Raw genomic sequence first — 17,166 nt, 5'->3', positions numbered from 1 at the left:
CGGGTTAAGATTGTAAAGTAGCTAGGTGTACTGAAATTGTTATAATGAAGAAACTATAACCAGGAACCGGGACATCTCTGTAGATTTTTTTTTTTTAAAGGAATTATTTACTTAAATGTAAATTTGGATCAAATTTATGCACCCTCAAGTCAGCCAAGATGTAGATGATGAGAATAAACAGATAAGAATGTTACAATTATCCACATTCCACTCTAGTCCATCAATTAACATTGTAAAGTGAAAAGCTGTGAGTTTGCAATAAAACAATTAAATGAATTTTAACTTCAAACCATTTATTTTGGCTAAAATAAGAGATTTCTCTCCATAATATTGCTTTTTTCCCGGTGGAACAAAAGTCCTCTTACCTGAATCAGGAGTGAAATATGCAAAGATCAAGCACTGTTTACAAGCTAAAACTGTTCATATTTCTAAACAAATAATATGTAGGTGCATTTTGTGAGAGGACAAGTGATGAACTTTTTCACTGAAGGAAGCAATATTATAGATTATAGCCAGAAGTGTAACAGTTTTTTTGCTTCACATGCATTAATTCGTTGACTGGAGTAGTGCTGTGGATTATTGTGATGTTTTTATCAGCTGTTTGGGCTCTCATTCTGACGGCACCCATTCAATGCATGGTAAGTTGGTGAGCAAGTGATGTAATGCTACATTTCTCCAAATTGGTTCTGTAAAAGTAAATGCTACATATTGGATGGCCTGAGGATGAGTAAATATTCAGCAATTATTAATTATTGGCTGAACTATTCCATAAACTATTACACTAGCGTGCCCATCTATCCAGACTTTCACATGTTTATTTGTCAGAATGTGCAATTACTAGAAAGTTCTATAAATATGCTTCATTCTCCTTTAAATTTGGGGAAGGGCCATAGGAGTGGAGTGTTCTTGATGTAGTTCTGGAAAGCAGGATCTGAGCCCCACTTCTTCATAGCTTGTTTCTCAAGGATGGGGATCCCACTAACGTGTCTCAGTAAGAACCAGACGAAGACAGGAGAAAGTGCACTGAGATACTGAGGTCCACGCATGACGGAGGAAGCAGACACGAACAGGCCCGACCATTGCAGGATCTCCCCCAGATAGTTTGGGTGTCTGCTGTATGCCCACAGTCCATGATGAATAAACCTTCCCTGCGAATACAAAGCTTATATGATTAATGCCTTAACAATAAATCAAATGTCATATGCAAATTAAAAAGCACTCAGGTCAGGATTTCTTGAAGCTGAATTCAAAATGTTTAATTAAAGGTGAAGTGTGTAATTTCTGCATCACTTTCCCCGTCTACCATTGGCTCGACAACAGATAGCCCCGCCCCCAATAAACACTTCAGGTTAAACCAAAGTGCCTGTTTCAGGCTGGTTAGGATGTTCAAACAAACCCAAAAAATAGTTCACATATAATTTAGATTTTTGAGTCCATGTGAAAAAATATGCACTTCTTTAGTGTTAATAAAAAGGTATCAAATCAAAAAATATTTTTTTATAAAATGTTCACTAACAACCAGAGGGTTAATAACAGCCAGTTTGATCCAGTGCATTATCTATTAGAGCACAGGCCTTATAAAATGCATGCTATTATGTTAAAATATCTCTTTTATGATTTAAGTTATATGACTTAACCGTAGTCTTATCAAGTTACTATTATCAGTGCAAGTTATTACTCACAGCATTATCTGGATCACTCTTAAAATTCCACTTTTGCTGGTCAGCAATGGCCTGTGTAGCAAAACCCAGCCCCCATATTCCCCAGCCGATGTAGTCACGTGGGCCCAGGGGCGCATCCCTTCTCTCACTGTTTAGAATTAGGGTGGGCAACAGGGTAACAAAGACCCACAAAGCTAGAAAAAAAAAAGAGAAACAAGTTTTATTGTAATCTTGATGATGAGCCTTTTATTCAGGGTTTAATAAAGTTACTTTCCTAGTTGTTCTTGGTGTCGTATACTGGAATATTCCAATATAATAGATTTGAGATATGAAATAAATGCCATCATTCATTCATTTGTCTGATCATTATGTGACAGAATAGAACAGTATAGAATAATCAGAAAATAATAGATGCTTCTACTTATATGATTCAGAATATATGATAGAAAATATAATACAATAGCAGGTTTGTTTGCTGTGACGCTATTTTAGAATGATGTATAAAGACTGAACACAAATGGCCCACCACAGCCATCAATTAACCATAACTATGCAAATAATCAATAGCAGTGGTTGAAATACCTTGCATGGTCCAGTACACAAAGAATGTCCCAGGGCTGTCTCTGACATTGTTAAATCTCCGGTCTTGTCCTTCCTTTAGGATTCTAAGAAAGAGAAATGTCCCGAGCCTGCAGGACAAGGCCCAATCTGTTACTTATTGACTTATTAACCAGACCTTAATGGATACATTAATACAACATGAAGCTGGACTGACTTCACTTTTATTAATGCTGTTAAAGCAACAAGATTTCAAAAAATAGGCATGTATTTTAATTTACTGATCACTTTTACTATCTATATAGCTATCTTACCTCAGACCCCAGGCAGTGACGAGTCCAGTTTGTACGTTCTGTCTAAAGTGGCCATTTCCGCCCCATTGACGACTCAGATGAGCCAGCAATATGAAGGTACCAGATCCTACAAAACAACAAAATTAATTTGTAGTTGAAACTGATAAGACGTTCAATATCCTGCCAGATAGGGGCAGAGCAAACAGTCACCTGAATCCGTCCGTTTTAAAAGTGAGGCGTGTTCACTGAATATTTCACCAGTGAACCTAAAGACAGCTGGTTGCAAAGTTCAAGGATTCTCAAGAGCACACTTCTCGGAGAGAAAGAGAGAGGGAATAGCGTTCAGGGACCAGGGTTTGAAAGACTGAAATGATTGGATAATATTTGTACTCCACTGTACTCCAAGGAATGCAAATTGAATGCTGACAGGTGAGTAGAAGCTATTTTATATCTAGGAATTTAGACTTTAAATTACATGGATAATCCTCAAATCCTCATGGATAATTCTCATAAATCCGCAGGCTTATATATATATATATATATATATATATATATGCTATGCATAAGCTGCTAATCAATATAGCTGTCAAATTAATATATGCAATCAATCGTAAACTATTTATGTATAACATAATCTTTTGAAATTGTGATACAATTTATTTTAATTATCTGTACAGAGGTTTCTGTTTAAAAGTTATGTTTCCATTCAAATATAATTTAATGTTGTGTGGTCAGATGCCTTTGTGTTGTATAATATTGGTGTGTAATGTATGTTTTTTTTGTAAAAAGGTGTACTGCACATTGGTCAATTAACTGTTGTTTTAAATGGTACTTTACAAATAAATTACCTTGCACTGACATTGAGGTTTTTGCTAATCTGATCTAAGATCATTCCCGAGTTTTACAGTTGTTCTTTTATAACACCACTTTTCTGACAAATCCCGCCTCTATCTGCAGGATTTACAGTGACGTCTCCAAAGTTTGTCCAATTATACGAAGGCTACTCTGTAGATAAATTGATCTGATTGGTTGAGAGGGCGGGCTTTCGAAATATATTTCAATAAACGTTTAGGATTACGCCTTGTGGGTGGAGACATTTTTATGGTGGTTTCACAACAAGTTATCAAAGTTTTAGATAACCACCGACTCGTAATGCAATTGGATAACAACATATTTTAAACGTAAAAAAAAGGAGTTACATGAGTTGAAACGCAATAAACAACTGCAATGTTTTTTTAGGCGAAATATAATTTTTATGTGTGCATACTGCATAAACATTAGAAATACGACGAAATATACATTCAAATACTACTATATCAATATCGCGTGACAACGCCTTTTGGATAAATCATTTACCTGCCAAGTCGTAAAACTTTTCCGTTTTGAAAGCAGACGCTACTGCCCAGCCGAGCCACTGAATGGACAGGTCGGTGACTGCACACTTGACCAACGTGCTTCCCATGATCATGTCCAGCAGGTCCTGAAGAAGCAGCATGTTATACACCTGGGTTCAGTCAAAAAAGCAGAGCAAAGTTCATTATATTCACATTTGTGAGGAAGAGGCGTGGCCAATCTGTGGCTTATGGGAAATGTAGTTTGGAAATCTTTGTGATGCTTTTTATGTCTTACTGCTTATACAGAAAAGAAAAAGCATATGTGACTCATAATAGAAAATAAAATAATAGAACAAATGCAAATCTTTACTTCTACTTATTTGATTCAGAATAGAATAGAAAAGAAAAGGGAAATGGAACAGAATATTCATTAGCTATGTGATAGAATAGAAGAATAGAGAACAGGCAAAGTTCAGCTTCTATTTCTTACAATACATTTATTTATATAGTGCTTTCTTTCAATATATATTGTTTGAAAGCAGCTTCTCAGAAATAAATAGTTATTAATAGTGCTAATGTTGCAAAATTCATAAATTTTTTCAACTTCAGCTGAAGAGCAGCAATATTGTCATTATTAAGCTCAATTCAGTTCAGTGTTGCTTCATAATATAATATAATATAATATAATATAATATAATATAATATAATATAATATAATATAATATAATATGACTCTAGCAACACTGTGACTATAGGATATATGGTTTGAAAAATGATATATATATACACCTAAAATAATATCATTTCAACGTTCTCCACAAGCGTGCCCTTATATAACCATTCACTATAAAATATGTCTCAGAGGCGGCCACAGTGCTCAAGTCATGACCTGGAAAGATAAGACCTTTATGACTTATGGAAGAAGTCAAGAGAAGGTGTGTTTGGACAGAATACAGACGTATGTAAAGACACCAAGTCCACTGTCGTTTGCTCTAAAAATGTCCTTTTACTTTCCAGGGCTGGCCAAGTAATTTGAGGGTCTAACAAAATATTATTCGAGAAGAAAACAAGTGGAGAACATGGCAGAGAGCAAGGCCAGCATCAGCTCGAAAGGAGGGGCCAATGTGCTAGCTAAACGGGTGCAGAAACAATTGAACAGAGCACAGGAGAAGGTACATGGCTGGAATCATAAAACACAACGTCAAGAGCGCCAATGAGATTTCCAAAGTTTCCTGTTTGAGAGCACAGAAAATTTAGTGTTATTTTCATCCACTGATCAATCCAGTCACATAACATGGGAGTAGCAAGTTGCTTTATCTACTCCATTGACAAGAGCCAATGTAAACAAGCAGCTTCATCCTCTGCTTAACAGTCTCCGTTATTGTATTTTATTTAAATACCAAGGCTGACTAAGTCACCATTTACTTTTCTATCTTCACCTACTGAGACGGTTTAAACCAGGGGTGTCCAGTCCTGTTCCTGGAAACTTCAGCTCCAACCCTGATCAAACACAACTGAACCAGGAGCACTGTAAGTATCTATAGGCAGGGTTAGAGCTGGACTCTGCAGGTAGATCTAAAGATCTCCAAGAACAGGACTACACACCTCTGGTTCTTGTAATCTCAAACTGTCTATTGGAGAAGTCAGCTGAATAGTTCTATACAACCATGTAAGGAAGCTTTTTCTTTGCCAGTGTTCACTTATCAATATTTTAAGGTTCGGATGGAACATTCATTTGCAGTGCTGTCAGTATAGTTTGAGAATCCCCTTGTCGTGGCTGTCAGGTATGTAATATGTGATGCCTTTGCAGGTATTGCAGAGGCTTGGCAAATCTGAGGAGACCAAAGATGAGCACTTTGAGCAGCGTGTGATGGACCTCCAACGCCAGCAGGTACATCTGCTGTGGTAAACAAAGTAACTGTTTTGAAAGTCAAAAGGTTGCCTAATACGTCTTTGTGATCTCCTTTGCAGAGTGATGGATACAAAATATACAAGGACCTTAAAGCGTACCTCAACGCTGTCACAGGTTGACTCTTTACTATCAGACTCATATAGGAGATCAGCTTCTTATGAACAGGATTAATGGCATGCCTTATCATTTTTCTTGTATGTTTATCAGTAATGAGGGATGCCTCAGGTCGACTGTTTCAGTCCTTGTTTGATGCCTACGATGATAAGTGGGACGGCGCGGAGGATCTCCGGGCAGTTGTGGAGGTTAGTCTCAGAACCCACTGCAAGAATACATAGAAAAAAACAGAAAAGGTAATGTTATGCCAGGAAATTATCCGTTAAGTTTACATTTCATTTAACCCTAAAACACAACACAATGTGTGTAAAACATTTGTAAATATCTTAACAGATTTTCTTTAATGATAAAAGTACATTGGGCCTATTTTAAAGACTTTAGGGTCTAGGGCAGACTGTGATGAAAGATATTTTAAAATCCAAATGTGTGGACATCAGCGAAATTTCACACAAAACTATATGTTCATTGTGCATTTGTCAGTAGATATTTTATATGATATAAATAAATAAATATATAAATAAATAAATAAATAAATAAATAAATATATTATATTATATTTATATATATATATATATATATATATATATATATATATATATATATATATATATATATAACAGGGCTCTGTGGAATACTTGATTCTGATTGGTCAATCGCGACACTCCAAGATAATAACTAATTAAAATAATAATAAATGTTACATCTGCTTCACGTTGTGGTCCTGATCACTTGTTTCTGTAAATTGTGGGGACTTTCCATAGTCTTATATTACTTTTATACTAATATTTTGAGTCTATCACTAAACCCAACCCTACCCCTAAACCTACCCCTTACAGAAAACATTTACTATTAAATACAAAAATAGTCCCCACAATGTCAGAAATTTCAGGTTTTACTATCTTTGTGGGGACATTTGGTCCCAACAATGTAGCATAAACATGCGCACACACACACACACACTATAATTACCTATATTAATACAAATGTGGCTCTCTGTGTTCCAAAGGGAGAAGAGCATCTGTGGAACGATTATGAGGACAAGCTGCGTAATCAGGCATTAATCACAATGGAGTCTTACATGAGCCAGTTTCCAGATGTCAGGGTAACGACGGCCGCCTCACGTACTGGCAAATGCACCTTGCACAAAGCTTTCAATCATTTTAAAATGCAGTTTGTAAACCATTTTCTTTCATGATTCAGGAAAAGGTGGCCAAGCGAAACAGGAAACTCGTAGACTATGACTCTGCTCGCCATCACCTGACAGGGCTGCAGAATGCCAAAAAGAAGGATGATGTCAAAATTGGAAAGGTATTATTCTGCCTGACATAGAGAAACACTCACTCAGTAAGTTTGTTCATTGGCTTACTGATAAGTCGCATGTTCTTTTCTGCCAAACATGACATTACTACCAACATATGGGTATGATTCAGATTTAATGAAGACCAAATGTATAGGACTTTGTTTTTATAGGCAGAGGATGAGATGAACGCGGCAAAGGTGATATTTGAGGACATGAACAGGGAGCTGAAGATGGAACTGCCTCTTCTGTTTGACAGGTTATTATTTTTATAGATCTGGTTTAAATCTTAATGTCCATTACCCTTATTAATTTCTGTTTGTTCTGCGTTCTGTAGTCGCATTGGATGCTATGTCACAGTCTTCCAAGCCATCTCCAACCTCAGAGACATCTTCTACAAGGACCTTACCAATGTAAACCAAATGATTTCAAATAAGATACTCGAATCAGACAAAAAAAAGTGATTGCTCGTGTTCTGCAACTACCTGAGATTTTTTTTTCTTTCTGTTTTGGCCTCAAGAACAATGAGGTTCTACAGACTGTAATGAAAGAGCTGAGCACCCAGCATCCAGACAAGATCTTTGTCGTGAAGAACGTCAACTGGTATAAGGCTTTATAGTCTGTTAGTCTATTTAAATACCAGTAGCATAATACTTTATTTTACCACATTACTCTTTTTGTTTTCCTTTTAAGTGCTGGTTCCTTGAAGAGAAGGTCATTTAGAGACACGTTGTCCCCAAGATCACTTAAAAGCTTTTATGATTTCCACATGAGTTACAACCCCAGGGGATCTCTCAGGTAAAAAGCATCATTTCAGTTTCTCTGGATGCCTTGTAGATTTTAAAGAACTAACGCCATCTGCTGGTGAATGTGCATGATTAATAATAATAATAATAGACATAAAAAAAGTGTTGCCATTTATGGTTCAAGCAATGATTTACTCTAAAATTCAAAAGTGCTTGTTTACTACTGGTTGTATTTTTATTTATTAATTACAGTCAGTTTTGGCCCATATAAGAATAATGTGGTATCTTTGTTAGGATATTTCTTCAAACATATTTCTCTGCACACTTTCTGTTTGTTACAGGAAAGAAAATGCATCCAGTTTTAGGTCTGACAGACCAACATATGGGTCATACAGCCCTAAGCAGACAAGCCCCACCAGCCCTCGACCCCTTTATGAGAACGTCTCTGGTGTCAAGGATGCAAAAGGCAGCCCTGCAAGATTAGATTATTCTACAGAGGAAGGTACCTCGCCCCATGAGCCACGACTGGATAACACCAGCTACTCTGAAGATAAACCAGTGGAGGAAGACAAGAAAGCCAAAAAGGAGGAGTCCTCGCAAGCCTCAGATCAAGAGACGCCAAACGAGGAGGAGTCTTCCGAGGAGGACAGTGGTGAGAGAGAACTGAAACCAAACTCAAATATCGTTGAAAGCTCCAAGATCGAAGATCAAAAACCACCTGAGAAGGTGAGGAGTGATGGGCCTTCAGGTGTGGAGAATGGAATAGCTCATGACAATAAATCAGATGTGGAACAAGCTGATGCGTCAAACAATGTGAGTTCTGTAAAGGTGTAAACACATTATTAAAATACATGAGTGCATATTAGAGAGAGAGCGAGAAGGAGAGAGAGAGACTTCTTTTAAAAACATTCACTACTGTTTGTTATTACACTTTAAAGTTTGGAATAAATATGATTTTTTAATGTTTTGTAGTGTTCTATAAGCAACGAGGTTGCATTTATTTGATGAAAAAAAAAACAGTATTTCATATATTTTAAAATCAAAATTTTTCATGTGATGTAAAGCTGAATTTTCAGCATCATTTGTCCAGTCTTCAGTGTCACGTGATCCTTCGGACATAATTATAATATGCTGATTTGGTGTTCAAGAAAAATTTCTTATTATAATCAATGTTGAAATCGTTTACTGCTTAATATTTGTGAAGAAACAGTATTTCAGAATTGTATTGTTTTAGCATTCTTTGATGAATAGAAAGTAAAAAAAAAAAAAAAAAAATTTATTTGAGATTATTATTATTAACCTTTCATGTGCAGTCCATATGTATTTATAGTCATGCTTTTAACAATTCCAAATAATTCCTTCCATAATTTCTACTTTTATGTACGGTTTGAAAAACATACAGTATACAGTGTACTGCAGTGTTGTATTTCATTCTGAACATAACCATTATGTTTATTCTTAAAGAAACCTAAATATAAATCAGAATGAGGTGTCATTTTGATTTGTTTGACCTGTTTCAAGGCTCTTACCAAGAGTGACCATCCGTCAGGAGAGGTGAAGGAGGGAGCTACAACAGAGACCCCTAAATAGCAGACAAAAGGTCAGCATAATTTGAGAGCACTTCCATCTCACACTCATGTCGTGCAGATGTGTTTCATTTCATCCACTATGAGCAAATGGCTTAATGTGTTTCTTATTTCAATTTCATATCTGTTTACAGAGAAGGCACACTGAATATTGGCAGTACTGAATCGGACCTAGGATGTAAAATGCTGTACTAATTTTTTTTTTTTTAATCTTGATCTTTTGAGATATGTATTTTCAGATAAATATTTACATTTTGAGTTATAATTCAAGAACAGCTTCTTTTAGAAAATAATCACTTTCATGGACTGTCTTTTATCCTACTGTATGTGGTGGTCTTCCTTAAGGATTTTAATGTTTTTAGATACATAACTCAATAACTCAATGTGACATGCATGTATCTAATTGATTAAAAGAACAAATGTGTATAACGTAAGCTACTTGACAACCATCCATCATTAAATAAATTAATAAAAATTGTCACTCAGTTGCTTATTGTTTTTGGTCCGTCACGCACTTAAGCAATTAAACTAATGATCCAAATCACCTTTCTTTTTTTAGAGGTTGGTCGAGCATGCTTTTAGAATGGTGGTTGTTGTTGTTGGTTAATATTAGTCATTTAGTGTAACGCGACCATTGTTTGATTCTTCGTGGGAGCGAGCGGGCAGGAAGAAACGATCGTGAACGCGCCTACACTCCGCAAAGGGAAGTCACTCGTTTCAGAGAATCGACTCTTTCGAACTGTTCTTTGTTCCAAAGAAAGAATAAATGATTCTTTTCGTCATGACGCAAATACGTCACCTTGGATGCAATGAAACGTCCTGATAAAAGCAAACGTAGTTTATTCGTTTTTTTCTATTACTTTTTATAGAATTGTTATTTTATGTGCACCAGTTTAGTTTGTTGCAGCTATGATATAGGTCATAAAAACATAAAATACATTAATAATTAAACTTTTTTGTATTTAGGCTAGATTAGGCCTAAACAGTACTTATTTAGTCACAAAATGTACATGTTTTAATAAAATAGTACAAGTAAATGAAAACAATTACAGTTATTTTACATTAAGGAACTCTGTGATGTAAGCTATAATACGTGCGTTGATAAAACTGCCATACATTCAAGCTGTAAACCTACTTTTAGGGTTTTAGACTCGAAAACATTCAGTCCTATTCGTGAACGGATCGTTCAGGTTGGAATTGTGAACCAGTTCGTTCAAATGATTCACTTAAAAGATTCAAATCAAGTAAACGATTCCTTTACAAATCGGACATCACGCACTCACACAGTATGTGGATGAGCTTGTGGTGGATTCATACCGTTCTGCGTTGGCGTGCCTTGAACACTGCTTACTTTCCATGATTTCTCAGGCTAAAGTTTAACTCTGATAAAAGTTTTCTGAATCTTCAACTTAAAGCAGTTTATCCCCGCTTTTTGACACTCAAGCAGGTAAGTTTTTTTTTGTTCCTGTTGGGCTGGAAGTAACGTTAGATCTGACGGTTTCAAATGGCTGAACGGCTGAAGATGAGTTTTACAGCTCTTTAAAGTGATCGTTCACCGTGTGAGAGGGGATTTCCGACTACTATCGATCAAATCAAAGAAACAGAATCGTGAGGATTACAGCTTTAGGTGGTCTCTACTACAAACAAACAAACAAACAAACCATCTCGCCGGTCGCACCTCTGTCTTTGTGTGTGCTGTACCTGGCTACATCACAATGAGAACCGGTTAAAAATGAGCTTTGTGTTTTAACCCTACGAGATTTTAAAGAAGGAAAATGGATTCAATTTAGGAAGTGAGACTTGTGACTGCTCTCGCAGCATTTTATTTTTAACTTTAAGGTTCAACAGAGTACATTATATTCAAGTGGGTAAATATAGTAAAAAAAAAAAAATGAAAAGCTAATGCAAACATTTAATTTATATTAATATTGACATTATTCCCCTTAACACAGCAATAAAAAAATAAAATACATTTTTCTCCCTTAAATCATGCCTTATCTGACCTGTCTCCACCCTTGTGTGAATTTCTTCACACTGACTTCTTCTTTAACACTAGCATTTTATCCTATCATATATATAGACGTAATTATATAATAATGATATCTTTATATATTTTAAGATTAAATTGATGTATTATTAAAAATATTTAAAGTTGTGTCTCCATGTATTGTAACAGTAATTCAATAATTAAAATAGTTTGTGATAATGACATTGTTATCCTTTCAAGTATATTTCCAAACACAAGTGTGTGTTTTTTTTTTTTACGCTTGTCAACCACATTACTCTGATTTTGTGTAATAAGCCAAAATCAGCATTACATTCTTTTTTACTATGAATTTTGTAGTATGATGAATTTGAAGAACATTTTTAAAGTAAATATAAAGCATCAGTGATGTTGGGCACAGAGAACTAGCTCGTTCTTCTCACTTTTCCCATCACATTAGAATTTTATTTTTCAATAAAAATGAAGAAAGTTTTCTAAATGTGGAAGTAAAGTGCCAAACGAGTGTTTAACAATTATAAAAGTATTTATAAATGTAATCATTTACAATCTGTTATTATTGCATCCTGTTAATGTACAACAATACTGAGGTGCAACTAAGTCCTAGTATGCATCTGCCTATGCGATACCATGAAAATTAATAGCCTTTTAGTTCAATAACCTACCGTTCTGCCAATTTTCACCTGTGATATTATAAAAGTGATAAGAATTAAACTTGTATTGAGAAGTATGCAGATGTCTTTTTGGCGGGAGCTGTTGCCATGTTGAATCGTTATATTGGAGCTCCATTGATCATGGCTTTTCTTAGTCTTGGTGCGTGAGCTAAACTCACCTACTCAGAGTTGACTGAACTTCCACAATTCAGCTGTTCTGAATCTGACAACTCTTTGAGTTTCCCATCTCAGACCAAGTCAACTCAAAGTTCAAGTTTTAACACAAAGTTGGTTGAACCTCCTTATTGAAACAGGCCCCAGGCCGTCCAAGATGTTGATGGGGTTGTAGTGAATGGGTGCCGTCAGAATGAGAGTCTAAACAGCTGTTAAAAACATCACCATAGTCCACAAGACTCCAATTAAAGTCTTGTAAATAAAAAAAAACTGCTTGTTTGTAAGAAACAAATCCATCAAGATGTTTTTTACGTCAAAAAAACTTGGATGGCCTGAGGGTGAGCAAACTCTCAGGAGAGTGAACCATACCTTTAATTTAGCTGGAAACCTCAATTATGTGCAATTAATATTGTACAATTTATAATTATACAATGTTTAAACTAAAAGAAGCACCCTTATTATAGCATGACCTTATGATGTATAGCTGTAGAATTTTTGTTTTTTTAAAGCAGGTTTACATGAGTCTTTGAAAAGTACTTCTCTTTCAAAAAGTCATAATGATATTTAAGTCCCTGAACATTTGATACACAATTTCTTATTCCTCCACCCACATATAAATGTCCCTCTCTTCAAACAACACCAGTAGGCCTCAATGGGACATAAAGTGTACAGGTTGAGTGATGCAGTACATCTGTCTCACATCCCAGTGATGTTTGTCCACTTTTAGTTAATGCTTAAACGGATGTTTACTTAAGTCATCGTCTGTTACAGAATGCATATATGTAACAAGTAACCGTTGGACTATAATTTTCATGTTGAAACATGTCAACACTGTTTATTTTCCTTCATATAGGTGTCCGTTTCAATACAAATATGAATTTCACCGTGACTACCATTGCACTTACTGGTAAGTTCTGCACTTTGTCTTCTCATATAAAGAGCAAACTGCTTGATGAGCATTAAAGGTTTCCCTCACAGGCTTCGGGTGTGTCACTCATATCAAACAATGAATCTGAACAGTGCAAAAGGCTGGTTTAACAAAAACTTGGCACTAGCACTATTTATTTTACTTAATACTTGTACACTAGTCTAATCTGAACTCATTTGGGTCTAGAAATGTTTCATTGGAGGCGATGCTTAACACCGTGCCATGTTGCATTTCTCCTAATCGGATTACTCTTCAACAATGCTGAGCAGTTCCTCTAGTTGGAAATGGTTGTAATTCCACATTTGGTTCATGTAATGTTGACATACAGGTTTTGTGTGTCATCTTCAGTGTTGTTTTTTTCCTCCTGTATAGATGTTGCATCAACAACTGCAGCTCCTCCGGAAACAGACACGACTGTCATTGGAGGTAATTGATGTCTAGTGTATTACACTAATGACTAGGAATTATATACTGTGTCGGACAATCCTAGAAAGCTCTTTGGGGATAGTAAAGGTACATACAGTATACACAGTGTTTGCCCGGAGGTGTCATGATAATGTTACATATTAGAGGTTTGCCACCTGACTCCAGCTTCAAGCCTTTGGCTCTGGTTTGGGTCATTCGTCATGTACAACTTCCTGATTGCATGCAGATTTGGGCTTGTGATCAATTTTATATATTAGTAATGTAAGATTTTCTTTTGAAAGATCTCTTATGCTTACCAAGGCTGCATTCATTTGATCAGAAATATAGTCAAAACAGTAATATTGTGAAATATTGTTACCATTATTATTAAAATAACTTTTTTCTATTTTAATATATTTTAAAAAAGTAATTTATTTTTGTCATTACAAAGCTGAATATTCAACACCCATTACTCCAGTCTTCAGTGTCACATAATCCTTCAGAAATCATATAATATATAAAAAGTTTTATTTGAAATAAAAAAGTATTATTTGAAATAAAAATAACATTTGATGTCTTTACTGTTACTTTTGATAAATTTGTTGCATGCTTGTTGAATTAACATTAATTTCCTCAAAAAAGGTAAAAACTTTGTTTTCGTCTATTTATTATATAACAATAATTCAGTCTATTTTGCTGATTTTTATTCTGACTTGTTTTGGCATTATCGGTCAGGTTGGATTGTGTAAATCATACTTTATATTATATAATATATTTGATTTATTGCATATTTCTGGCTGATTTGTCTTTTCTCTTCAGTGGTAATTGCCCTGATCCTGCTGACTCTTGTTGTCTGTGGGATCCTGCTGTACAGATACCTGTGTCACAGTAAGGGTGTTTACAGAACCGCAGGTGAGCCTGCTCCTGGAGTGGACCCTGACCAGGTCTACAATGACACCGTCACTGAAAACAAGAAGGAATACTTCATCTGAACTGCTTGGCATCAGAGGGATTTAACCCATTATGATCAATACGCATGGACTGCTGAAGACATCCGAATAGTCTGTGTAGAGCGGTATATGTGCAAGACATATGGGACATAAACCACTAGTCTGTGCTGTATGAAAGAATGTTTAGTTGAAGGGATACAGGTCGAGTAGAAGTAAAAAGTTGTTTATTCATGAGGTTAATAAGCTCACCATCGGTTTCTGTATGGTAAAGTTACTGAGACGACTATTTTTTGTTACAAACAAACTCTAAACTCACTGCATCCAGCAGAAATTACAAGACTTAGTTATCAACAAATTATTTATCAGTAATTATGGAATTTTTTATCAGCTATTACTAGCGTTCAGGTAGCATAAGTGGCACTGCACCTCACTCAAACTGCAAACATTGGCGGCACTGTATAATTTAGATTTTATTTGGTCATAAGTCAATATAGTGTTAATTTGAGGCTTTTCAATGTGCCTTTTTGGATTTTGCATGGCTTTTTATTACTATTTTTATTTTTTTTTTATTGGCGGAACACATAGATTATGGATAGTTGGTGGGTCAACTGTTAAGAGTGCCTTGTAAAACATTTGCATGTATTTTACTTTTTTTTTTTATATATATATAATTCAAAGTGTATTTTTGTTACACAGGCATGATGTAACAGTGCCAAATATAATACCTGTCATTATTTGTAAAACAAACACATGCTGATCATAATATCAGATGCATAAATGATACTTGATATTTTTTGTGCAGGGTTACAATCATATGTTACTTTTTATGAAAATGAATGTAATTTATATATCGTATTCGGTGTAATATTTTTTTTAAATGTGCTATCAATATGATACTGCAGATATTGATTATAATACAATGTCAAAAACAAGTGTCTAGCTAATTTAAAATTGCTAGTAAAACCAAATGAAATTAATTCTGTGCTAATAGTTTTGTCAAAAATTGTATATTGAAAGATATTTAACTTCCAAAAATATAAAGTATCCTCTCCAAGATCTAGAGTCATTATTGCATTGAATGTGAATGGGTGACTTTTGACCAATATTTATAATAACCTTGAGATAAATTTCCAAATATACAACTCAGCAGACAAAAATATAAACATGAAACACTGAAAGAAAATTAACACATGAAACATTGAATATTACAACACAGATGTCAAAATTCAAAATAGTTTTTATTCTAAATTTTGTTTTATACTTAAGGTTTAGTATAAAAAAAGTTAAGTGCACCACATTTTCATTGGAGACCATTTTGTCATGTAGCAAACTAAGGACCTCGGTTCCTTGATGCTGCAGTGTGCATCCATTCTAACCCTTCACAATATATATATATATATATATATATCAAAAGGGTTCCCTGAACTGAAGTGCCCACATAGACATATACCATCCATGACTGTCATGGTTTTGAGGCTCAAGATAAGCAGTGTATCCGCTACATTGCATACACAAACACACGGTGCCACATGCCATGATAAAATGCTGTGCTAAGTAGAAATGGATATTGAGTTCTGAAGGCTTTGCCCTCATGTTTTTTTGCCTTCTGTTATTTTCATAGCGAAGTAAGAATAAATGAAATGGGATTAAATAAGGAATGGCATAAGGTCCGTTTAGGAAACTAACAGGTCAGAAGACTACGTCACAGAAAATTATAGAAATGGTGCTAAGGCAATGCCAGCATACTTGGCATGTTTTTATTTTTGTTTTTACATCAGAAACATTTCTTTCCTTTGTTTGCAGAGAGAAAAACTACCTGAATGGTCTTTTTTTATTCAAATGGGCAAAACCTTTAGAACGGTATTATAGTGTCGGATACCCAGTGATGCACCTAATACATGTAAAGCCTAAAAATGAGCCCCATTTGCCAAGCTAGCATAAAATGTCCTATATTTAAAAATTAAATCAGAAAATATATATGGTATAGTGACCAAAAATAATTTGGTATCAGTGAATGTACGGAGAATAAACCTAAGTAAGCATTTATAAGCGTTTCACCTCTGTAATATCTAGCAAAATAAGCAGCATTTTAGATTTACAGTCACATCTAAAATTGATAACTGCTGCAGAACCCAAGCATGTAAAGTCAAAGAGGAAACAGCTGCTTTTAAAGACCATTCTATCACTGTTGGGAATAGAAATGAAGATTTAGCCATTAAATAAATTAGAAGAGAAGAAAGCAGTGGAGACAACTGCTGGTGTAACTCAGTGCATTCTGTGAGGTTTTCCTTTTTTGATAGGTATTTTTCTAAATCACTTTAGAGACGAGAGAGAGCAAAACTTTAATCCCTTGAGAAACATTTACAAATAAACACCACAATTTCTCAGCCATTGTACTTGCTGCTACGTGTTACCGCACTGCTTTGAAAATCATCAATGCAGCACCAATTATAACTGATGCTATTCGTATTTAAACGCATATGTACAAAAGAAAAATGCAAAAACATTTCAGAATGGGTTGACCGTGCACATAAATTAATCCTGTAGTACTCC

At 35.1% G+C, this 17,166-nt stretch overlaps 2 protein-coding genes across 2 annotated transcripts; one reads left to right on the top strand and one right to left on the bottom strand.

Moving 5' to 3' along the window:
- Positions 1-70: 70 nt before the first annotated feature.
- On the bottom strand, positions 71-4,081 carry si:ch211-210c8.6 (uncharacterized). The gene is made up of 5 exons (XM_052593294.1): positions 3,869-4,081; positions 2,534-2,639; positions 2,244-2,350; positions 1,683-1,855; positions 71-1,148 (listed from the first exon to the last, which is right to left on the bottom strand). Exons 1-5 carry the CDS (start codon positions 4,005-4,007, stop codon positions 861-863), a joined length of 813 nt encoding a protein of 270 aa, XP_052449254.1. The 5' UTR covers positions 4,008-4,081; the 3' UTR covers positions 71-860.
- bin2a (bridging integrator 2a) lies at positions 2,765-15,468 on the top strand. The gene is made up of 17 exons (XM_052593293.1): positions 2,765-2,941; positions 4,864-5,018; positions 5,657-5,737; positions 5,818-5,872; positions 5,966-6,060; positions 6,879-6,974; positions 7,073-7,180; positions 7,343-7,428; positions 7,507-7,582; positions 7,690-7,772; positions 7,863-7,967; positions 8,257-8,728; positions 9,437-9,515; positions 9,636-10,948; positions 13,184-13,237; positions 13,631-13,684; positions 14,483-15,468. The coding sequence occupies exons 2-13, from the start codon at positions 4,926-4,928 to the stop codon at positions 9,503-9,505; spliced, it is 1,419 nt and encodes a 472-aa protein (XP_052449253.1). The 5' UTR covers positions 2,765-2,941; positions 4,864-4,925; the 3' UTR covers positions 9,506-9,515; positions 9,636-10,948; positions 13,184-13,237; positions 13,631-13,684; positions 14,483-15,468.
- Positions 15,469-17,166: the final 1,698 nt, after the last annotated feature.

Source organism: Carassius gibelio, chromosome B23 (genome assembly GCF_023724105.1).
Source record: "Carassius gibelio isolate Cgi1373 ecotype wild population from Czech Republic chromosome B23, carGib1.2-hapl.c, whole genome shotgun sequence".
In the NCBI taxonomy this organism is placed as follows: domain Eukaryota; kingdom Metazoa; phylum Chordata; class Actinopteri; order Cypriniformes; family Cyprinidae; genus Carassius; species Carassius gibelio.
The sequence above is the reverse complement of the archived record's forward strand: the minus strand, read 5'-3'. Positions and strand labels throughout refer to the sequence as shown.

What these genes read in the sequence shown, in the direction of transcription:
- bin2a (XM_052593293.1), top strand. Translation starts at nt 4,926, where the DNA reads ATGGCAGAGAGCAAGGCCAGCATCAGCTCGAAAGGAGGGGCCAATGTG. An exon ending in ATGATGTCAAAATTGGAAAG is followed by an intron (nt 7,181 to 7,342) that starts GTATTATTCTGC and finishes TTGTTTTTATAG; the next exon opens with GCAGAGGATGAGATGAACGC. An exon ending in AAGCTGATGCGTCAAACAAT is followed by an intron (nt 8,729 to 9,436) that starts GTGAGTTCTGTA and finishes ACCTGTTTCAAG; the next exon opens with GCTCTTACCAAGAGTGACCA.
- si:ch211-210c8.6 (XM_052593294.1), bottom strand. Translation starts at nt 4,007, where the DNA reads ATGCTGCTTCTTCAGGACCTGCTGGACATGATCATGGGAAGCACGTTG. An exon ending in GTCACTGCCTGGGGTCTGAG is followed by an intron (nt 2,351 to 2,533) that starts GTAAGATAGCTA and finishes CTTGTCCTGCAG; the next exon opens with GCTCGGGACATTTCTCTTTC. An exon ending in AGAGTGATCCAGATAATGCT is followed by an intron (nt 1,149 to 1,682) that starts GTGAGTAATAAC and finishes TTGTATTCGCAG; the next exon opens with GGAAGGTTTATTCATCATGG.